Source organism: Poecile atricapillus, chromosome 2 (genome assembly GCF_030490865.1).
Source record: "Poecile atricapillus isolate bPoeAtr1 chromosome 2, bPoeAtr1.hap1, whole genome shotgun sequence".
Classification (NCBI taxonomy): domain Eukaryota; kingdom Metazoa; phylum Chordata; class Aves; order Passeriformes; family Paridae; genus Poecile; species Poecile atricapillus.
Window position 1 is genome coordinate 52,591,453 of NC_081250.1, and position 25,006 is coordinate 52,616,458.

The 25,006-nt window shown below is 38.0% G+C and overlaps 1 protein-coding gene across 1 annotated transcript in view; it reads right to left on the reverse strand.

Annotated features, from left to right (window-relative positions):
- The window catches only part of HECW1 (HECT, C2 and WW domain containing E3 ubiquitin protein ligase 1), a 247,895-nt gene that overhangs the window by 73,181 nt on the left and 149,708 nt on the right, over window positions 1–25,006 (reverse strand). Inside the window, exons 5-6 of the mRNA XM_058831790.1 lie at window positions 19,913–19,988; window positions 10,621–10,790 (exon numbers count right to left, since the gene is read on the reverse strand). Of these exons, the coding sequence (XP_058687773.1) occupies window positions 10,621–10,790; window positions 19,913–19,988 (246 nt within the window). The remainder of the gene's footprint in view (window positions 1–10,620; window positions 10,791–19,912; window positions 19,989–25,006) is intronic.

A 25,006-nucleotide genomic window follows, 5' to 3' on the forward strand; every position in this document is an offset into this window, starting at 1 on the left:
TGCAAATAATCAGAGAAGTATAATTCAAACAAGAGCTAAAGTGTTATTTTCTTCTTGTTTTCTTCTACATATTTTTAACAGGCTAACAATTAAGATAAATGCACCAAACAGAAGAACCTGAATTCTCTCCGCATATGGAAAGCTGCCTTAAAAAATAAGTTGTCTTACTGTTTCACCCGCTAAAAACCTTGAGTAACTGCCAGTTCATGACACTTGAAAGCAGAAGAGAGGAATTAACTTTAAAATTAATTACTGTAACTTAGAGCAATTTTCCATTTAATGAATTCTCCATTATTGTGCTGCTGACTCCTATATTGTAAAAGTCTCTGTTGGAGGGGAGCATGCACACACACAGGTAAAGAATGAACTGTGCACAAGTGAAAAGTAAAATGTAGGTCTAACAATCTGAATCTTCTGAGGTCAATAATATATTGTCTTGTGGTGCAGCTCTGAAGCAAATCAGAATCTGCACGGAAATTTATTTTCATAGTATCACATGGAACCAAGCCTGACAGCTCCTCCCTTGAACAGAAAACATATTGACCTCTTCCAGAGTAATAATCAGCACCTGAGCATAGATTATGGATCCAAAGAACACGATGTATTGGAATCCACAAAAGAAAGTGTCCGTTTTCCCCTGAACAGCTGTGTCTCGAGACATAGAAACACCAGGATATTTCATAAAAAGTGGAATGTTCAGATTTCATCACCTGCCAAACCATTGTATTTTGGTATATCAAGACTGCCCTGGGATCAGGCCCTGGCCCATGATCACAGCTCCCAAATGTTTCCTCTAGAAGGATGTTCTCATGCATAAAACCAGCAGCATTTTGGAAACACAATTAAGCTTTTAAGACCAGAAGTGTCCCGTGGTAGAGCTCAAAGGCTTTGCCCTTTGGCAGCAACTGCAGCTTGAGATCAAAAGTGAACTCACTGAAATGGGTTTCGACACAAGTTGTAAAACACTGATAATTTGACATAATTCAGTTTTCCATTATCAAAGAAGTTGCTTCTGCTGTTGTTCTCATCTAATGTGATTCTTATCGGGCAAGATTTTTCTAAGGCAATCTCTGACTGACTGCAGGTGCCTCAGGCTCATGCCATCCAAATTGAAAAGGAATCCTTGTTTGTAGAACAAATGGGCCTCTAGCCCTCTGAAAAAAATGGATCCCAGCAAAACACCTTGGTTTGAGAACTCAGAGACTTACAAATGCATTTTCAAAAATCACCAATCACTTTTGAAAACATTAAATGTTCTTGTGACATTTAATGATTGGAATGTAATCTTTGGATGTGGAAACAAATCGTCATCAAATCCTAGTTTCCCTGTCATCCTTCACCATCTTTTCTGACAAGTGACAGACCCTGTACCTTTAGCCTCAAAATATTGATTGCACTTATACTGTTCAAAGCCTTGGCCTTTACTATCCTGCTTGGCCTCTACTATCCTGTCTGGAAGAGAAAGGACTCTGTGCTTCATGGTCTATCCAACACAACTAATGTAAAGTAATAATATATTACTGATGGAATAAATTCAATCCTTTCCTTGCCTATATTTTCTAATTATCACACAGTGGCCAGTTTATGAAAATAAAAGCATAAGCTTCATATCTAAGTCTATAAAAAAAAAAATTCCCAAACAAAGGAAAATAAAACAATCCCCCCAAACCCCCAAGCTCCCCCAAACCACAAACAAACAAAAAAACAAACACACACTGATTATAAATTCTGCAGTACCCTTGGGTTCCCAATCAGGGATGTTGTGATTAATAATTCATCCCAAGAAGGGGGTAAAAAAAATGAAGGCTGTAAGATCACAACAGAGATAAAAATCAAATGTATTCAGGAAGAGGAAAGTTTGATGAAGCTTCTAACACATTCCCAGAAACTTCATCATTGATAACCAGAAGAGCTGATTTAAGAGCATTTTAAGAACAAGTCTGCTGACATTTTTTGATGTTACTATTACAATTTTTACTGTAAGTCTTCTGTTATTTAGAACTTTTCTTATTCTTACAACTCTTAGTGTTACCAAATTAACTCAGAAGTTCAGCTTTCACATTTTAAAAAAGTATAATACTCATAGTTGCAGAGGAAAAGCAAGAATACCAAAATTTTGCCATAGTAAGGCCAGGTATACTATTTTTAAAAGACTTCTGGGTTTTTTTTGACAGTTACTATGTGAAGCCAGATTCTTTTATCCTTTTAATCTGGCATTGATTACTGGGTATTTTCTTTCACAATCTAAACCAGCAATCTTTACCTTGCATATTTTCACTGGGGCCAGAGCTCACTTTGTGGGCTTTTTCACTAGTTGTTTTATTCTTCCCCACAAAAGTTTAAGTTCTTTGAATAACAACCACTAGTGCAAACCCTGCAAGACTGGTCAAGAACTTCATGGAACCTGCTGGAATACAAAGTCACTAAACTAAATTTTACACTGAGACTAACTGTAGAAGAGTATACTGAAGTTCACATAAATGGGCTTTTTTTTCCCAGTCAAAAAATAAAGTAAAAGTATAATTTCTGGCAGTTTTTAAATTCTAATGTAATGGCTTTAGCCTCTCCAGCTGTTCAGAGATCCACCAAACTTGATAAGGGCTTCAAGGAAGTGGTTTGTGCCTCTGTCTGAGCTTTTATTTTACTCGAATTAAAAAAAATATCAAAGGAGGTAATGGAAGTATCACAGATGCTAACTCATCTACCAGAATAGCTACAGTTTCATGTCTAAAGCCCCAGAAGAAAACTTTGTCTACTGACTATGTGCTTGCTTGGATAATAGCAGACAACAGGACACTTGTAAAAAACAATTCACAACAATTTATTTAAGTGATTACTAGAACTTAAAGTTTTCACTTGATCCACAACCAAAATTCAAGTCAAATGCATTATATAAAACGTAGGGAACAAAACTCTTGCCAGTTATGGGCAGACCCCAAATTTATATATGATCTACAGCAGTCAGTGGATGAACAAGTAACAAACAAGAAGTTAAATCTCTATTCTCTGATTAGCCGAAGCCAGTAATTACCCATGCATTGCCTTGTTTATGACACCAACTTGGTGCAAAACTCTTAGAACTTGAGACGATACACGACACAGCACACTCCACAGAGGAGCTGGTGGATTGCCTCAGCAGAATGAAATGCATTTAGGAATAACCTGTTTCTCACTGAGGGCCTGGCCCTAGAAATAGCTTCTGACCACATCTTGTCAACGTGGTATCTGATCCTTACCAGCTAGGGATTCAAGGGCTGTCCTTTATAGGAAAGATGAGGAAGTCCTCCACTGAAAGGATGAGGTAATGAACCAGCTGCCCTGGCATCTGGAAGAATCCCAGATTGAAAAAAAACCTGAATTAGAGGCTTTAGAAAAGAGTACAGACCTCCAGAGGGAAAAACCTTTTTATTTTCCTCTACAAAAGTATGAAGACTGTTAGAAGAAATGGTTGTCTGTCAGGTGTATTCCTAAACACAAGTTACCATCAGAAAGACTGAAGACAAGGAATGATTGACGATCCCTGGTATACTGAGGAAAAATAGCACTTGTGAGCTGCAGAAAGGATGCTTTGTGGAGGCTGATGTTTCCTAGCCTCTGGAATGTCTTGGCCATGTCTGCATCAGGAAGATTTATGGTACAATGTGAGTGTATCTGCAGAGCAAAGCAGCTGGTGCTGTGTACCTGACTACCATATCCAGACGTGTTGAAAGGGTTTTACCATGAAATGACTCCAGACTGGTGCCCTGGATTGAACTCCTATTTATTGTCTGAAAAGCACTTGGTGCACTCCTGGAGCACATCTGTTCACTTCCCTTCTGCTGAGAGCAATTGAGTTCATGCACTTCTGGACTGACAAGTGATGTCTTTAGTGGGGAAAGCAGGAGATTTGCTTTGAAATGGATCTCTTGAATGGAACACAAATACTATTATGGATGGACCCAGAGAATTGTTAAGAACCATGATCAATGGAACAAGTTAGTATGCGTATTATTTTCCTAGGGTCTTCTTCAATTATTTCCTTTTTAGGGTGTGATTGCATCTCTCTGGAATTAAGATGTCTAGGAGGAAACAGACTTGTTTACATCTCTCTAATTCCCCACTTCTTCAGCCATTTTTCAATGACTGTCCCACTTGCTACAGTGGCAAGAGATGCAGTGATTGCTTTGTCCCTACACATTTAATGCAAAGAGGGAGTAGGACAGGAGAGAGAGATCCTTTTAATTCTTCACTAAGAGAAGAGCTGCAGCATTATAGCACATCTTATCAGACACTGGAGAATCTGTACTAAGCTTATCCTTAAAATGCCCCTGCCAATAGAAAAGCCTTAGCTGATATTTTCTCAGGCATCAAAAAACAACAAGGCATAATTAATTATTTCCGTAGAAATACAGAAATGGAAGCAGAGTAATGAGCAAAAGCGGCATGATAAAGAAAATCACAGCAACATATTAACGTATTAAGTCTTCTTGGGTTAAGTGGTGTATTATCAATTTTGGCTCTGGTCACTAATAAGTCATTAGGATTCTCCTCTCATTTACACAGATTTTACACAGCTGCCTCCTGCAGATTCACTCTCACAGAGACAAATCAGAATCAAAGCTACACAGAATCAGCTAAGACATTCATACTCTCACACTATCTCAATGATCTAAATGTAAATCTGATTTTATATTACTGCTGGCATCTTCAAGCATGATCTGTAAACACTGTAGTAAACACCACTGAAAGAGTTTCAGATAGTAACCTACTTTTCAGTGCCTATTTGAGCTTCCAGGCTCAGCAATGGTTTTACAGACACAGATGATTAATTTAATTAATGTGAACAGATCTTGAGGGGACCTTAGTGCATGATATATAAGGTAAAGAACAAAGGCCCATGCTAATGCTGACCTGGCAAAATGCATCTGTATGCATTTAGAAAAGGACAGAACAACTTCCAGAGCTTGGAATAGTTTTCAAGGAAAGCCAGCTACTCGCGATGATTCATTTCCATGTTTTATTTTTACCTAAGTTGTTTGCATTCCTGAATACAGATGGATCCCGGTGACTCAATAGCACTATCAAGCAAGTTGTTAAAATGAACAGAGATGTCCATTAGCACCAATCAGACAAGCTATGGACAAGGCAAATTCTTTAAAAAACAGTCAATATAATAATTGGTAGACAGTATAACAAAGTCAGTATAATAAAGACAGATAAATTAATACACTGGTGACTGGAAGAATTGGGCTTTTGATTTGGAGTTGAATAAGCAATAGAATTAAAAATACAATTTATTTGTGATATCCGTCACGTACATGGATGATACAAGCAGAAGTAAATCTTAAAAGGCTGTGAATTACATTTGATGGATGAAGATAAATCTATTCTTTCAGCTGAATATTTCATTAGTGGGTTTAGTTTCAAATTCTTCAGTGAAACAATTACAGTTTAATGCACATACCACTCTGTATTACTCTGTTCTTCATTCAAAAACCTCCTCTACATTTCACTGCTTTCCCATACAACACTACTTGCACCAACAGCTGGATAAGCTCATCAAGAATTCCAGTTTCTTAAGCTTTCTACATTACTCCTAATTGACAGTACTCCTTATTTATACTGCAGTCAGTAGTGCCAAGGGCAGAGCTCCACTGCTGCCATGGGTGGGAACATGCCTATGCCTACTATGAGAAATGCTGGAACACAGCAGTGACTGCAGGGGGCCAAATCCAATGCAGTTCTTTATTATTCTGGCACAGCACAATTGTTGGAGTTTTTTCCTACCATAAAAGGGATGCATATAAATGCACATAAATTTATGATTCAATCCTTTCTACTAAAGTCCTTCAAAGTCAGATAGGGTCTTCAGCAAACTGGCTTTCTGGATTTCTCCCTAAGATTCATCTCAGAATTGTCTATTAGCACAGATTTTATTAGCACAGAAAAGACAGAAAATATCTCTTATCAGCACAAGTACACAAAACTAGCAAGACTGATAGTCTTCTAGATGCAGAAGTTGCAAGTAAAATGTAGTTCTAGAAGAAACCCCCCAAAAAATGTGGATGATTTTTCACACCATAACCCATTCCTGAAGAAGTTAGTTGTCTTGGGATTTCACATTTCAATCAACAGATATTAAAATCTGTACCTATAAAGCTACAGCTTGTCTGTGCAGTGAAACTATGTTTTATTCTTTACCTGGACATATGTGCAGAAATGTTATACAGGGAAGCTACCACCTGCAAGGCTTCACTCAGTCCTGATGACACCTTTGGCGAAACTCATACTAAATTCAGGATCTGGATTTCACTTCACCTATATATTGCTTTTATGCTTAGGTGTGAAGGTCTCCAAGTTTCTACAGCGTAGTCATTCATATTTGGCAGTAGAAGGGAGAAAAGCTTATCCAGATTAAACAATAAGGAGTTCAGTCAGTGTGATGTGTCTGTTGCTTTTATTTTGGTCTTCCGTTGAAATTATGGAATGATTCTGTGAGGCCATGGTAGGACTGTCAGCATTCTAGTGTCCTGAGTATTAGATCAAAATCAGATCAAGCACAACTCAGTTTAAATTCATATTGGTGATTCAAATATATTAAAACATCTTCAATGGTTTTACTCTGTTCTGGAAAGACTCGGCTTTGCTCAAGTATCCCCTGATTGTAGGACTCAAGGATTGTGCTACCTCAGGTAGCACCCATTGTATCAGCCAACATAAAGCCTCTAGAGAGGCAGAGAGCTAACTCCTTATTGCATAATCTGGCTACTTTGGCAAAGTGTTTTTCAGTCCCAGAACTTGTGGGTGGTCTATCACATACCAGTTCAGTATTCAGGATCACAGAATCAGTGCCCAAGTTTTAACTCTGCATTAAGGAAAGCAGCCACACACCAGCACTCAGATAGTTGCATCTTGGCATTTGGGCAGGCAGCATCCAAACCCAATGCTTCTATCACTGATGACGGTCTGCACTACAGAAGCCACTTCCCACTGGTGTTCAAGCCCTTGAGTGCTTCCTGCTTCTGATTTTGCATTGGTAATCTCAAGAGACAGCTTATATGAGAAATTATTCAAGTGCAGTATTTTTGAAAGGTTGTGAGTTATCTGAGGTGCAGAGAGCATGAATTACTTAGCTGAAAATACTGTAAATCTGTGTATCAGATCTGACATACTAAATGCTATTTGTTAAGTGCTCTTGCTCTCAGCTTATTCACATAAATTAATTTACTAGTGAAATGTGGTTGTCCTCGGAATGATAAGGCAGCCATTCCAAGTCTCAACTATAATTTATCAGTGTTTGTAAAAATTGAGGCAAAGAAACAAGGAGTGAAACTGCAGGAAGTTGAGATTGTTTTTAACCTAGTAGTGGGCTCCCATTTTAGGGCAATCTACCCCTCAAGAGTTAGATTATTGGAGTTGAAATTCAATCTGTTATTTAACAGATTTAACAGATGACTCTTTTGATTACTTTAAATATGCTGAGTGGTTGCATCAGCCAATTTTTAGAGTTATCTCACTGGTCATTCCTCAGAGCTCTCTTCCCACTCACTAGTAAATAAAACAAGAATTGAGGAAACACTCTGCTCAAGGTGCCATAGTTAAGAAAGAAATACCGTAAGTATGTCTAAGCTAAGTGCTCAGAAACCTGAAGCACTTTATCTGCCAAATCATAGAATTTCCTATCCAGTTGGATGTATGTGAACTACTTTTTAAACTGCTTTGCTTTGTTCCTGTGATCTATTACTTGTCTGAACTATGTATCACTTCACTGATTTCTGAAACATTAAATCTTTTTAAATGAGCTGTTTCTGACCAGTGTGACAGCACATGCATTGTTTCAATATGAAACAATATGCGAATAGTGTCATTATATTTTGCTATCTATATTAGAAGATAAGCATACACCCTTCTCATTTTGGGAAATGGGCACTTCTGAAATTTTCTCTGCATTTTACCTCCATCAGCACGCTAGGGCTATTTACCGTTTGTGCTTTTGCAACTGACTGAGTTCGCAGGGCAAAACCTGCCTAATCTGGGACTGTAGAGCTCAACCTGTCCAGTTCCATGTGGTTTCCAGGCACTCACTTATTTACCAGTACAGATGTTTCTGAAGAGCATGTGAAAACATACAAAAACATGTTCAAAATTACGTCTCTATCAGGAGAAGTTACCACCTTGGGCTCTAACTTGTCTCAGTGAACAACTCTCAGTGTGACGGCTCTTTCACCTCTACAGTGAGCCCTGCTGCAAGTGTCAAATTGTCACTTGCTACTCCTCATCTGTAAGAAATTTCCATTTCCTTATGTCACCTTGTACAAAGTACTGCAAGTTAGAGCAATGGAAGAATAGCTTTAAGTCAGGATAACCTGTGCTATACAGCATTTGAACAGGCTATGAAATGATCATCAATAGTGCACGAGACAGATGAAAATTTGCCTGAGGTACCAGGGTGCTCCCAGAGCATTTGTCTAATGCAGGTGGTTACTATACAAACAGAACAGCCTGGTAACTATATGAGGGAAAAATACCAGAACAAATTAATATAAGTAAATCTTTTTATTCTGTAGGACTTTTAGTGGTGAAGCCCTACAAAACTGAATTGACTCTTTCTGAATTTGCTCAAGGGTAATCAAGAACATATAGAAAGATCCTAGTCTGCAGATATTTTGATAATTTTATTTCCCTATTCCAGATTTTTTCAAGTTTAGCATTCAGTACAAATCAGATAGGTCATTCAACTGAAAAAAAGAGAACACTTGCCTTCTATTCACATGGAGTGACAGAGAATCTAAGAACAGAACAACCCTTCTGAAATAATAGATTACCTAAAATTTGTTTTTGCGAAAACAGCTTGTGATTGATACTCTTAATGAAATGGCTACGAGTCCTCAGTATATTGTCACTTCATATATTCACATCCATAAGTGAAAAGGGTGGACAGAAGAATGGCTACCACCGTGATTCCGTAACAGTTTTCAGTCTTCCTTCTCCCTTTGTCCCGTGAAGGGACAAAGCTACAGAAAATCAGGCCTATGGTCATCTGTGCAGCAGAAATCAACACAGCTTTTCAGTAACAAAACAAAGAGTTCAGACAGGCTGATTGCACAGACTGCAGCACAAATGCACGCAGTTAAACATCCCAATATCAGCTGAGGCGAAGCCAGAAGGAGAACATGCTGAACCATGGCTTGTCTCTTTTACACTCTTTTGCCACTCACAGGCCAACAACAGAAAGGGAGAGGGAGCATGCTTGCACGCGATCATGAAAACCTGGGGGCTGAACAGCAAAGCTGGAAGCCAGCTGTGCTCTTTTGCTTTCCCATGTCCATAATTAGGCCACTTCATTGTTTCTTCTTTTCTCACTGCCAAACTCCACTTGGAAAAGAAATGTCAGCCCACAAAATCAGCCATTTGGCATAGCTTGAAGGGAAGACACCCATGAGATTTTATCAGGGCCACATCCCTATGTACTGAGCATCACACACAGACAGCAAGTTTCCCCTTCATACCTGCTCCCCTCTAGTTCTGAGTCTTACGCACTTCACTGAAAGGTCTCTGCCAACTGCCTGATCCTCCATGACAGTTCTAGCTTGACCATGTCCACAGCTGGACCTGGGACCTCTCAACCAGACACATCTGATGCTTGGCTCCACAGAGAAGATATGACTTAGTGGATGCCTCATAACAATGTCTTCAATTAAGTCCTGCTAGAAGGCATTTTTCTCTGACTAGTGTCAAGGCTGTCTCCCAAGTCAGATAACCTCCCCCACCTGCCACATAATCTGATGTGGCATCTAGTTTCTCTAGGTAGGAGAATTCAATCCTATTTCTGCTCTTTTTGCCCACGCACAGTCCCATGTCTATAGAGTTTGACCTAATTATCCCTCAGCTACTTTAAAATTTGCATTTTAATTTGAATATATCTGTGCAGTGTATTTATTTACTTTTACTCTTTCTTGCAGTGGAGATATTGTTGTGACAGAGCACACCAGTAAATCACACCCAGTATGTCAGGCTCCTTTAATTCCAAAGAGATTCCTTATTCTTTGCTGCCTATTGCCATTTCGCATGTAATTTAGAAACAGCAGGCAGCAATTGAACTCGCAGATCTCATTAGTACGTGCAAGTCCTTCCAACAAAAAGAAGCAGACTAGACACTATTTCTTCAAGGTGATGGCCAAACGTGCCAATTTTGCCTTTGATTTATATTGTCACTGAAGCTTTTCAATCACATTGCTTCTCTTTATTTGCATGCCATACTTGTTCTGCTTGATATAATGTCTCTGTGTAAGAACACTATGACAATCTAGCAGTAGCCTTTCATGCTATGCAAGTTTATTTTTCAATTCTGTTTTATGCCTGCCTTCAATAATTAACAATTTCATAATTTACACCAATGAAGAACAACCTACAGGGAAAGTATAGTGGAAGTTTTAATGTACCACCCATCTTTGTAGCTAATTAAGCCTTTTGTACTGAGACAAGTAGTAACGAAATACATCAAACACAGTTAGGTCAACAACTATTTAGCCAAGAACTCAATAAAGAAGGAAAAAAAAAAAGAAAAAATGAAAGAGAGATAGCACTAGAGTAAAGTCCATGTTTTAAGAAAAGTCTCAGCTTAACTCTCCAACTGCTTACCTCTCCTTGCCAGATTGGGTTGACGGTGTTACACATGATCTTAGATCTTTTCTCCTGTCCGTGATGAGGAAGGGCTGGGAAGATGCTATGTTTTCCAGGCTGGATGGAAATCTTCAGATAAGGATCTGGATTGAAGAACATCCCTTTCTTCAGACCAAAAGCCTGGAAATCTGAAAGAAGGTAAAGAACCAGATTATTTTTCAAATTCCGGGCATTTCTTTTGGATGCTAGAAACAATATATAGAGAACTGGTAACAAACTCAAATAATATGGCAGGAATGTAAAAAAACTCACTATGTTTATTGTGAGGCAATGTAATTCCAAATCATAATGATCTTGTGATTTAGGATTTACAAATTATTACATAATGAAACTGCAAATTTACAGCCTGATTGTGCAGACTGATTCAGCTTTTAAATCAATATTTATGCATCAATATTTATTAAAGTGATATACTGTTTTTTCTAATAAGCTGAGCACTTGCTCAGCCTGACTGTAGTGGAAGGACTACTCTGAAAAAGAGATCCTGTCATTTAATGTCAAAGTCGTGGCATTTGGTACCCAATGGATGTAATTTTTCCTAGGTATAAATCTTAGCACTGTACAGATCTTAGCTTTTACACCACTTTTTTCAATGTGAGAAGTCATTTTACATTTTTTCCCACTTTAAATAATTTTCTTCCCTGCATGGGTTAACTTCGCCTTAGGAAAACTCTTGTCTATAATGTCCAAATTTTAAGCAGGGTTTTACAGCTGCAGAACTCCCAGGGAGCATAATATGTGTTACACACACAAAAAATGCCCAGGCACTTATTTGAAAATTTCCCCATAGCATTCTGAAGGAAGACACAATGCCCATTATGATCTGTCCCTGTGAAGCTGATGAAAAGCAAACTAATCTGCTGGTATATCATTAATTTTGGCTCAACAGACACAGACTGACACCCCTGATCTTCTCTTTTTACAAATATATTTCTAAGCTTTCTTTGGTACATATAGGCATTTATTCCTATTAGCGAGTTCAGTAGCTAATCTATTTTCCACCACTTTTTGCATGGAGATTCTCCTCTGTTTAAAGCTTTAATTCACATGGGGCTATAAGCACCATACTGCATTCTGCCTATTTTCTCTTGCTGTATTGGAGAGATAAAAAACTATTAGACCAAATGGTTTCTAAAACTGCAGAGATGCATACCTAAACATTCAATTTAAACACATATTTTTTCTTTTGGCAGTTTTTGAAAACATTAATTTTCACAGTCTTCTAATTCTCTTCTGATTAAAAACCCAATTATTCCAGCAGGTTGTGAAAGACCATGTAAAACCCTCAAGGCAGATATTTTGGATTACTCTGAAAATCATACACATTGCACACCATCATCAGTATTTTTTCAGAAAATAGCTATATCAAACCCAGTTGTGTGTTGCTTCCTTAACATATGGTAATAGCCAATGCAATAAAATGTGCAAGTTAAAAAGAATTGCTTTTCTTTCTGTTGTTTTTAATCATCTATTTCACCACAATTCATGTTGCAGATATTCAAAAGCTGTTGGACAGATGGTCCTGAAAAAGACTGTATTTTAAGAATTTTATTCTTGAGACATTACCTAACAATTAACAAAAAAAAAAAAAAAAAAAAAAAAATAGAGGACATCACTACTAAGAGCTTATTTGAAAGCACATTGCTGAAAGTATGTACTGCCATGGTCCTAGCAATGCTATCTCACAAAGAAAATTATCTGCTTCAAAAAGATAACACTGATTTTTTTTCCCCTTTTTAGTTTTCTGAGTGCACAACCTCGGTGTAACCAGCAAGTGTCTCATCTAACAGCCCTGCTGAAATCCTTTATGAAAAACTCTATTGCTTTGAAAGTTGTACTGTCAGAAATGCATTCAAGAAATAGAAACCAAGACTGCAAAAGGAGTATGAATGACAAGGGCCAGCAGTGTATTAGTTCAGCCTGCTAACATATGAGAAGAGAAAAAGACCTCTGGGATCTTATTTTCTTTCTCTCTGATACTTCCTCAAAAGAGTCTAAAACTGAAATATTCATTTCTGTATATGTTTCTGATTTTTTTTTTTTTTTTCTTCTCCTTCAAAGAGAGACCATGCTATCTTTGGGTACCACTGAGTAAGAAAATAGTCTGATACTGATAGAAAATACCTAGCACTCAGTTATGTAGACTTATATATCATGTTTCATAAAGAAAATACATTTAGGATGACCTATTAGCCTCTTTCCTGTTATGGGAATTAGAACACAGCCATGAAGGTACTCCTAGCTTCAGTTAACAGTCTCATTTTTGTATTCAAATGAGGAAAAAAAAAAGTAATTTAGCTAAGCATGTGGCCTGAAATTTTATTTGTACAATTCTCTTGCTGAAATTGCACAATACAACAATTTTTTTTTAAAAAGTCAGTTAGAAACTTCAATTTTATCGTCCAAAGTATGAATAGGGATAGCAGAAATTGCTTCTCAAGGACAAATATCCCAATTATATATCTCACCACAAATTCTCATCACTGAAAAATAGAGCACCAAAACTGAAAAAGTTCCTAATAAAGCTACATGGATATCTGCAGATAAGCAGCATTTCATTTAACTTGAATCAAAACCTATCTGTAGATCCTGTAACTATCTGATGTAACTTGTTGTTGTAACTCTTACTACTCCAGTAAGTAACTCTCCAACAGAAGAATCACAGCCATTCTGCCTTCCTAAATGCAAATATTTTTCTCTATTATCTTCAGAAAAAAAGGTTCAGAAGATACTAAACTTTTAAGTGAAGGTCTGAAGCTAACCGAATTTAAATCTTTGGTTGAATGAATGAATTCCAGAAGGCTGGGACATACCCTGCTGCACACTGTAATTTTAGACTGTATTTCTTGGAGGCATATAAGGAGATGCTACAAAGATAACTCATCTATGGTTTGCAAAGGTGTATGTTCATCCAGTCTCTTAAAAAAAAAAGTTATTAATATACTATGTGTCAGTTTCTCATTTAGTCATAAATCACACTTTAGTGTGAAAGAGGTTATATACATCTAACAGTTTAATATTGTCAGGCCATCTCTCATGACAGATGACAGAAGGAAGAAATCCAGGTAAAGACAAAGTAATTACAGCCTTTCACTGTCACAGACTTGCACTACTTGTAAGTACATGCATCCTTTTTCAGCTAGGTCTCTTCATTGGAGAAAAATGGCTTGTACTAACTGCTGCCTGCTGCTGTCCCCAAGTGACTTATGTATTTGTTCCAACTCCAGAGCTTTCTTTCCATATATGCTGATCTTGAGGTGCCTGGATGAGACATAAAGAAGCTTTACACTTGGTCACTTGGATGCATGTACCCTCTGTTCCAAAAGTGCACCACAGACTTCCCTGTCTGCTTTATAAAGGATCATTTAGCAAATCTAGTCACCATGAAGCATCAAAAGCTTTGGGCACTGGTGACTGGATAGTGATGGAGACTATTTTTGTGATGAACCAGCGTATTTATTGGAGCCAGGTGGGGATGTCAATTCCGACAACACAGCTAGAATACATCTGCTTTTTTCAATGTTTGATTTTGCCTCAGTACAAGTCATTAAGCTTTCAAAAGCTTAGGGAAGAGTCACATTTTGTCATGCTCAGCAAGGAGATTCTCTGACAGTAATGATGAGCAAAACTACCATAAAGACGTTCTTTCAATTTCCCACAGACATAGCAAGATACTCAACCAGACCCATGCTCCATATAGGAGCATAACAGAAAAGGATGGAGAATCAGATAGAGAACCAAACCCAGGAGTAAGTCTGTTTTCTAAATTAATTACATTCAGTCTGGTCATCAGTATGCCAGGAGTAAGTTAAGGGAGCTGGAAGCTGTTCTCCCCAAGGGATAAGAGGACTTTGCCAATAGAATATTCCTAGAAATAACACACAAGGCTATTCTGTGCCGTTTATAGATGTGTCTCAAGAAGACTCAGTCCATCTAGTCTCTTGATGGTGCATATTTTACTGAATATTCTACTGAAGACTCCAGAGTCTACAACCCAACAGAAAGGTCAAAGACTAGTAAGAAGTAGAGCTACTAGTTTTGAGAAACTGATACTGATATTTTAAAACTGATGGAAAAATCCTTTCAACAAATAACAAGTATTGAATGTCCTTTGTGTTCCCAAGCACCATCCAAGTAATGATAATTGATGTCTTGCAGGTACCTATACTGGCACTTATGCAGAGGTTATTAACCCTAAGAAATTCTACGGTCAACCCACCAAATTCACATTTTTCATATTTAGCATACTAGCCTCGTGATCTCAGGACCAGGAAATGAGACATATTCCTCATGAGCCATCTGACCCCTTGAGAAAATGAAGACATCTTGAGTTACACCAAACTTTCCCAGAACATACCTAAAAACAGAACAAATGAAGTTAACAGGATACCAGAAAGACCCCAGTGTTACTGGAATGACCACAGCCAATTTAGATTATGATCTCGGCTGAAGAATAGCAAAATTGAATGTATTCTATAATCTGTTCATTAATGGCAGAAAATAAAAAATACTGTCATCTTACTGAGATCCTGATAGTTCATGTATCAAGGCACAATAAACCATCTTCATAATCCATCAACCACAAGAGAGTTGCTAATTAGGATGTCAATGGACAGCTCCATCATTCCCTTTCAGATTCCCATTGTGAATTCCCAAAGAGCAATCAGCTCTGGTTCTGACACTGAAAAACATACTTGAACAGGATTGGTATCTGGACAGACTACCAATGAGGGAATTGCCAGGGTGCCGATATGTCAGTGTTTATTTTGTAGGCCTTGGACGGAACAAGAAGAACCTATCTTAGAGGGCAGCAGTTCATCTACTGAGCTGAGCAACCTAAGACACAGGCATGCCTTCAAAGAAAGGAACAACAAAAAACTGCTTCCTCAAGATTGAACAGAAGGCACATAGGTACTGCCTCTCAGCCATGTGCTTTTAAAGCAATATTTTTAGTTATTGTCAGTGGAACAATATTTCAATAGTAAGAGCACAGCAATATTGCATTTACTGAAATGCCAGTTTGCTAATGAAGCAGCGTACGATACCAAACTTTATTTGGCAATCACCTCTTTGGAAGAAGGTGAGCAAAGATTTGCAGAAGTATTGCATCTGGGATTAATTAGATTTCAAGAAATAAATATTAAGGAATTCTAGAAATAAACAGTAATGTGCAGTGATCAGAAGTCTTAAAATCCAACACAGCAAACTAATGCAGGGGAATTGAGAAAGATACTACTTCAAGTACAAGAGATGACTGACTTGATCAGCTACTGAATGAGATTCTGTAACTGATGATATGCAAGAGGTTAAAAAAAGTGCTTCTTTTTGCTCTCAGAAATTACAGACATATAGACAGACTTCACTTTTCTATTAAAATAAAATCCAGGAAGAAAAGAAAGAGCTAGTGTAATTGCAAAAGAAGGTTTTAAGGTCTGAGATTTAAAAAAAAAGACTAAGTGGATCAAATAAACCAAAATGTTTCTGTCATAGGGCTCTCAGGCAAAATATTAAAGACACTGAAGAAGAGAAGGAAATATTGTTTCCTATCTGTAAATGCTTCAAAGAAAAACAAAAGGGTTTCTCATTTGTTAAAAGAAGGGCAGCAGAGGTACTAGGAAGAAAATAGGTGTATTAATAAATGAAAACCAGTAGTGTTGTAATTAAGTATTCCAAAATGTCTGAGAGATAGGCTACCTTTTTAATCATCTTCATCAAGGAAAACACAGAAAAAGTTTGAACCACTAATGTGAACAGCTTATCGCAGCAAGGGATAAGTGTTTTTATCACTGCAAGTGATTAACCACTGGAGCTAAGGACCATCTTGGTATCCTCAGATCCTGACTAAACACCTGTCTGTGAGACACGTCTGAGCCAAACTCACACAAAGCTCACCCCCATGGGGCAAGGTGTCCTGTGTTAAATAGCAGATCAGAATAGTTGAATTCAAAGCCTTCTGAGGCCTTTCAAACTGCTAGTCTAGGCATCCTTTGTAGGCACAGTGTGTACTGGACATGGTAAAAAGCCACTTCACCTTGACACAAGATCTGACAGGTAAGAAAAAGGCGTGGGATTTGTAGTTATAAAGTAAGCCACTAGGATTTGAAAAAAAAAAAAAAAAGAAAATAAAGTGCATTATATATCTGCATTCTGAACATTTCATGCTAACAACTACTGCCATAATGACCCTTAGCAGACCTTACGCTATTTTCAGTTGTGATTTATGCTCTACTTCTATAAACTGACAACTGTTATTACTTGAATACCTGTTCTGACAACCACACAAAAACAACTAACAAGATTCTCAGAGAGGTGTGATGGAGATAAATGCCTGAATGATTGTGCAATGTTCAGATCTTCTGGTAATTTGTTCCCCAAGGACACTTATAAATAAAGTGTGTGAAAACATGAGATATGTGAAATATTAAAGCCTGAAAAAATTCATTTGATTCAACATAGAGCTAGGAGGCATATTATGCAAACCTCATGATAACACCCTAAATATACCAGCCAACAAGACTGGTTTTAAGGGCTTTCAGCAAATGCATTATACTGCTGCTAAACCATGAACCTGCAAGTGAAGTAGCTAGTACATTGCAGGAAGCTTAGCACATTTTTTCCTTCTGTACTTCATGCAAGAGAGCTCTGATGCTTTTCAGCCACCTTAATGGAAGTGTGACATTCACTGGTAACAGTGGAAAAGGCATGTTTGAAAAGTAAATGCAAAGTGGACTGCAGAGTTTTCCTTAAAGGCTTTTTTCAGTCTAGCTTAATTAGGCTTAAAATATTTCTCTTGATATTTTAAATAATGAAAGTTATAATAATACAGTCATCATAAAAATTATTAAGAAGCTTAACCATGGGAAATTACCTTATTTGAGATCAGTGTTGCCAGTGAACCTATTAATCTAAAGCAGCCTTTCACAGGACCAACTTCCAGTCTTCAAGGAAGCAAACATGAAGTAAAAAACCCTCCTAGTGACACAGAGCAAACTCTCTGCTATTTCCATTCTCAAGAAGCTAGTCATCTTCTTGTGCCTTGAAGGATCATTTTACACCTTTTTCACTGTTTGACATTTTTATTCAATCCAGAAATATTTTCTCAAAAAAAAACACTCCAGTGAAACAGTTGGATTTTGTACAACCAAATACTCAATAAACTGCAGAAAGAATAAAGCACTTTGTCAACAGCTTTTTAGAAAAAAACTGTTTCCACACAGTTCATTTCAACAGAAGGTCTCACTGGACTCTCTCAGAGGTAGAGAAAGCAATACAAGTCAGCTGAAATGCACTCGTATTGTGCAGGATTTCTTGTGATTTGGACTACTTTGAGATTTTTCTCTCCCACTCTAATAACTTTTTCTTCTAGAAAAATTATATGGCAGAAGGCATAGATGTTCTTGCATTCTTTAGATTACAGACTGCTTAGGACACAATTCCTCTGTGTTGGTGCAGTTGCCTCCAGTGACACTAAAGATATTCCAACTGCATTTTTTTAACTGCAACTAAATCAACCATAATTTGGAAACCTAACTTTTAAGTAATGATTGTATTGACTAATGACTGAAGATGACAGTATACCAAAATATAGATATTGAAAAGGAAAACTCTGTATAAGCGAGGGACGGTAGAGAGGTTACTACTGAGATAGTGGTGCAAATGGAAAGGAATCCCAGTTCCTTCTGATGCCTCCGGGAGTTCTGCCTTGATTTGCATTTTATTAGCTAGCATAATAGGTATAGGGATAGCAATAATTTTGCTTTGAGAGAGAAGTTTTGTTGCATGGTGTTGACTAAGAAGGTAATAGATAAATCCTTGTGATATATTAATCTGTTAATTTCAGAAAGATTGAAATGGAACTATTTTGCTAACTTAGATTTTTGATAAAATAATTGCTATATTATTTCATCAAAGCCTTTCATATACCTGGCTGTGATGATGTTGTTAATACAGATGCGATATACATGCAGATTAATTGCTTGTGAATCACTGGAATAAGATATCCCAAATTATGAGGTATGGTCTTTACTTTAAATCAAGCTGTAAATTAGACACTCTAGTTTATAAAAGGACCCACTGACACCACATTATTTAGTAGTCTTACAAATTACTACTCTTGACACCTCTTGGCTTACTAGGCAAAAGAATCTGAGAGAATGAAAAACAGTAACTAGCTCTGGGCCACATTTGCTGTGTAAGATTATTTATGGACATTAAAAAATATTAAGTCTTCTTTATTTCTGTTGAGCTAAACCTTTGGTTTTATCAACAGATGGATGGATGTCCAGTGTGCAACTTGGCAAAATGTCATGTGTTAAAAAAGCCCTGCCCAACGTCAGTCTGGTCTACCATGTATCATACACAACCTCTCAAGAACCACACTGGCTGCCTAATTTGGAAAAGCACTGACATGCGTCCTTAATAAAGGGAAGCTTGACACAAGCCTATACCTGTAAAACTTTTGAACTAGGGTACCACATTTACTCTGCACGACATGCTCAAAGAATTTCCAAGTCAAGTCAAGCATTTTTCTCTTTGTCTTCCAGGAGCTAAAAAAATTAGGAAATGAACCAGTAAGCATAAAACTCCAAAATAAGAGTCATACTCAAAACCACTCTCTTTTGACAAACTGGTTTCTGTCTACAGATGTGATTTACATCTTGTTCTTACCAGAGCCAGATCAAATGGTTCATAGATGTCACATGGAAACATATTAAGCCCTTAAAACCTGCAGTTTTACTTTGACATGCCAAGTAATGAGGCTGAGCATTCCTCATGAAATGCAGGTAAGTGAGAGCAGTCTTCTGGCTCAAGAAGTCTGAGAATCACTTTTGAGTGATACAGAGAAGCTTCTGCACCACAGTATATGGTCCAGACCATGACTGTGGAACTTGCTTTCCAAGGAACAGTCACAATGCCACAAATGGCATTTTGCTCTTTAAATAAAGCACATGCCTTTGATCTTACTTTCCCTGACCTACATATTTAATTGTAAACCAAAAAACCTAATATGGCCCCAGAACTCCACTTGGAAGAAGCTACTTGAGCACATAACTCTCATTGAAGGAAAGGAGTGTGACAATAATAATAGATATTTACTCTCTGTCTCAGCATCACTTCTAGAACAACAGACAAAGAACGCATGCATAAATATATACATAGATATACTTACACAGTTGTGTACATGAAAGGTTCTAGTAACTTCAGTCACAAACTGTTTGGGCTTAAACCTTTTGTATCAGCAGTGACTTACCTGACAATGAAAAACTTATCAGTCTCCGACTTCCTTGTCCCTGGACTGAGTCTTCATTGGTGATGCTTTTAAAAATCTGCTGGGAGATAAAGAATTATGAGAAAGAGTAGTCTCCAACAACTCTTGAACAGAAAATTACTTAGTAACTGTCTTTTTTACAGAGTCTTAGTTAGTTTTATCAAACTAAGAATCAATTATATGACCAGAGATCAAAACCATGTTTTTACTTAGGTAATCATTTAACCATTAATGACCTAAGTCATCCCTGCCTGGAAGCTTTCCCTTAAAAAACCAGAATGATGCAAAAATACTACTGTGATTTGAGTACAGCAGTTCTTTACTCAGAAAGGAACTACTTATTAATCAGGAGATAAAGGTAGTACATAAGGATGGGGATGTGGCTATCACCTCTTGAAACAACTTCCATCTTTATAATACCTCATTACTTGTGTGGAAAATCTTGTTCCAGACAGTTTATTGCATACCTTTAAGAAAGACTTCTGAGAGATTACTAGTACCCTGCATAAAAAACCTACTGTGAATTATGCTAACAATATGCATCAAGAGTGAGCTGGAAAAAAAATAAATTAAAAATCCATAGATTACTCTTTGTACTCCACAGTTCAGTTTTTAATGTCAGGTTTAGTTCAGCAAGTTTATTGGAGAGCTGCTGTTGTGCGAATTAGGTTCCAAGCTGCCTTCTGGGTATGATCAGAACTGGGAAGCAAAAACACCCATGGGCCAGTGTCTGGGGCATTAGGAGAAGGCCACCACCAGTAGGTTTTGTGTGGAGTCCCTGAGCAGGGCAGAGGAGATGCCATCGGGTGTCAGATTCCAAGTTCAGCAGGGAGGTGGTGCTATGAGTACTGCTTCCCACCGACTTTGGCGTCAAACCAAGCGCTGCTCTGCCCCCGGGAAGCAGCAGCTCCATGTCACACTTGCCATTCAGCTTTCAGCCAAAAAAGAAAAACAACATTTATGCAGTGAAGTTTCAATTTCTGATGGGAAACAGTAACTGAAGTCCCACTCAGCTGTGACTCATTGCTCGGTATATTAAATATTGTGTAGTCAAGCTTAACTTAGAAAACAAGCTGCTCTCTGCCCCCGGATAGTGCAAAACCTGGGCAAGTGGGTACTTAGCCCAGCTAACAGGGATTAAACAACCACACATGGATGAGACATAGCTAAAAAATACATGGACTGAACTTAGACATCCTTATGAAATAATGGATTCTGTTTGACCTGACTTTTAGTCATAACCATTTTGTTTCTTCCAGATTATCTAAATGGGATAAAAGGTAATGAGTAGGGCAGGACTATGAATAAATTCCAGTAGAAACATCCCTGTTGGATTACAGCTAATTAGTTGCAATTGCACTATTGGCATTCTCAGCAAAGTAGAGAATATATATTCTCTATATATATTTAGAGTATATTCAATAAATATATTGAAACCACCACTGATTTCTGGTTAGAGATACATTTAAATCAGAATATATGCGACTATAGGAACTTTATGACAAGAACTCGGCAACCTTTACCAGCCAAAGTTCTGATTCAAGAAACAGTGACATTTCTTTGTCAACTTATATTTTTCATACTATGTCACTGCCTGACAATGATTACACATTATGCTTTAATGCTTACTTTTATGGTCTTTTCATGATTTTGTCCAGGATAGTAACAGGGCCAAACAACCTAGATATGAGCACATTTGTAAAAGGTGCTTTTTTCTACTCCTTCAACATTTTTCTGGGGTTTTATTTAGACCTGCCATGTACGTCATGCATCATGCCAGTATGAATAGTTCAGCAAACTTTGAACAAACAGGGGTGGATCTGATGGGGTCCTGCAAACCTGTTCAAAACGTAAAAATATTTGCTATTAAATGACCCTTCAGGGGCCATATTTACATTAGTGATAGTGTATTGATACAGTTACAATAGAGAGTTGTCACAAATCCTGATACAAAGCAAAGCATCTTCAGCATGGTCAAACTTGCACTAGCAAGGCTTGCCATTATACAAGGACAGTAGTAACACACCCAGTCCCATAAGTGAAACAACAACAAAATAAATTTATTAGCTCCTGAAGGGTCCATCTGTTCTTTGAAGCAGGTGCACCCCACAGCGTCCTGTCAAGTGCTCACCACTCAGCCATACAATCAGGGGTACTAAAAGCCAGCCCTGCTGTGCAAACGAGTACCATCCTCAGTAGTTGACCCCTGCATAACTCTCTGAGATGCAGCACTGCATCAGCATGCCAGCCGCTTTGAGAACGCCTAGCAATTAACCTTAGCAAAATGAAACACTTGCTGGAAACTTTTCTCATTTTCTTCCTGGCCAGGTGGATGAGAAAGGGAATGCACGGCAGAAAGGCTGAAGGAGACAGAAGCTTTTGTCCTTTGTTTTGAGACCTGGGGTGAACCATTAAAGACTTCATACAACTGAGCCTCCTGTGGAGCTCTACCATCACAAACCTGTCCTCCTCATCCTCCAGCAGTCTGAAGACACTGGTCATTAAGTCTGATTTTCTGAAAATAAGAAGAGCTATTTGCTGCAGTCTGGATTCTGTTTTCTCATGCAATACCAGAGTGTCCCCAGGAATGAGGACAAGGCTGCACTTGATGCAGGGCAGGGCAAAAGAGGGTGAGTGGTCACCAGAGCTCATCAGCAGCCATATCAAATGAGTTTCATAGTATCTTGAGGCCTGGGATAGGGATGTGCACAGGTCATACTGTTCCTGCTTGCCATTCATTGTGAAGGAAATCTAGACTCATTTCAGTGGCTGCAATATAATTACATTGGGAGTTTTGTCACTGTAAATAAACCTTGAGTTTAGTCATCAGGAGGCAAAAACCCCTCTATCTTCTCAACTGCCACTTAAAACATGGTTAGTTGACAGACAGACAACATTAATCTCATCACTTGACATCCTATGGGCTTGAAGTCCTTCACATGAAAAGGAACAAATGTGATTTTTCCTCAATAACTTCTGTCTTTTTTATGCCCTTGAAGTGAGAGCTCAGTTTGAATTAACGTGATATTTTTAGTTTATAATGCCATTTCTGCACATTCCACAACCCAGCCTAATTATTTTACAGGTCCTGCTGATACAAAACAGATTTAATATGCTTTTACTACATACTTCTGCTATATCTAGATATGAAGCTGCAACTTCAAACCTAGCTGAATCTGTCTCCAAAAACCAAAGATTTCTCGAACTGGGTTCAAACCTCCTTTTGATTTTTTTGAATGTAACAGGAGACAGTGTCATTGCCACTGATGTCAGCACATACATTCAAACAGTTACAGAAGCATCGGTACTTCCTTTAAAATATTCTCTAGTAAATACACACTGTAAAATCTTCTGGTCTGTGATAGAGTTTCCTAACCTCTGAAGCAAGGTGAAAGATGACTACCAGCACCTGTGATGGCTAACCGGGAAAGAGGGGAAGGTACTTGAGGCCAGACTGCAGCCTGTTGGGACTTGCTGACCTCAGGAAATGGCCCAGCTTTGCTAGTGCTTTTCATTTTTACAGAACAGAGAAAAAAAGAAAACCAAAGGAGAAGACTGAACTTTAAAAATAATAGTCTTGTCCTGAAATCACTTTTCCTTGTGAGCAGTTCCTGCAAATGCTAGAAGGAACTTATGTGACCCTGAAAGAGAAAGGAGACAGGTTTCACACTAGCAAAGGGTGCCCTTGAGATTCCCTTTCTCTTTAGCCATGGTATGAGTTATGAAAAAAAAAAAATCATCTTGAGAAATCCCAGAGTATTACAGTCCATCAGTTCTTGCTGATGCAAAATTCCAACTGCAACACTAAAAATTTGTCTAAGCAGAAAGCCAGAAGCAAAAGCTCTCACAACTAATTAAAAATGTCTCCTAAAATACCCTTCCCTTAACTAGCCAACCTAAATACGTGGAAGAGTAACAACGACAATGCTCTTGCTCCTGAAAATTAAGTGGCTTTGAGGGCACCTTTAGGGTGCCCCTATTCAGCCACCCTGTTGCTCTAGGTTATGATAAGACAAATCCTTTTGGACACAGGTACAGTGTGAAGACAGGTCTTGAAGAATCTAATTGTTGTAACTGTGTTTACCTGGTGCTCCGTTTGGACACTGCAGTGACTGGTAATAGTGCAGCATGCTGGCAAAACCTCCTTTGCAGCATTAAATTCCTTTTAGCATGCTTGTCTATTGTGCAGCACAACTTAACTGTTCTTAAAGTCCTGATGATACCAAGCAAGATAAATATGATTTTATTATGTGCATCTACCACAGCTAGACATGCACAGCTGAAAAATACAAGCACTTACTCCTTTTCCCACACACAGCACAGAAAAACACTCTCATGTCTTAGTGTTCTGTAGCACTCTTCCTCTTCAGAAGGAAGAGGACATTTTTGGCCACTGTGCTCACATGAAGAGATTCAACAAAGCTAAGTGACTTTTCTTTTCCCATAAGTGAAAGAAACACCTAAATTAAGTAATCTTACTCTTCACTGACAGCCAAAGCACTTCTTTATCAGTAACTTCTGCTGCAAAAGAATGGTGAAATTTAACTGATATAAATTACCTCCCACAGGTCAGTATTTCTTCCATTTAAACAGAGGAAATTACAGTGCTATTAAAATCAGTGCTGCACTACCTGTTTGCTTTCACTGATTTTATATCATGGTGAGCATCATGGACATGACCTAATGCTCAATATAATCAAGTTCCCATTTTACAAGATGCTAATTAAAACCCAGAATACACTGGTATTTACACTGATAGCACAGATTAAAACTACAGTAATATCTAACACAAATAAAAAAGTCAGGTAAACTTGCAAAGCTCTAGCTGAGGCAATACTATCTATTCACAAGAGTTTTTCTTTCAAAAAGTAGGTCTAAGGACACATCAAAGTATTCAGAAGAGCTCAGAGTACTGCTCTGAATACTCAGAAGAGGATTCAGAGTACTGCTCCAGGCAGTACTATCTAGACCTATAATCAAGATGGAAGTCTACAATGAAAGAAGACTGGAAACCACAAATGTAAAGCCGCAAAACAACTTCTGTTCATACACACTGGCTCTGAGGATGAAAAGCAA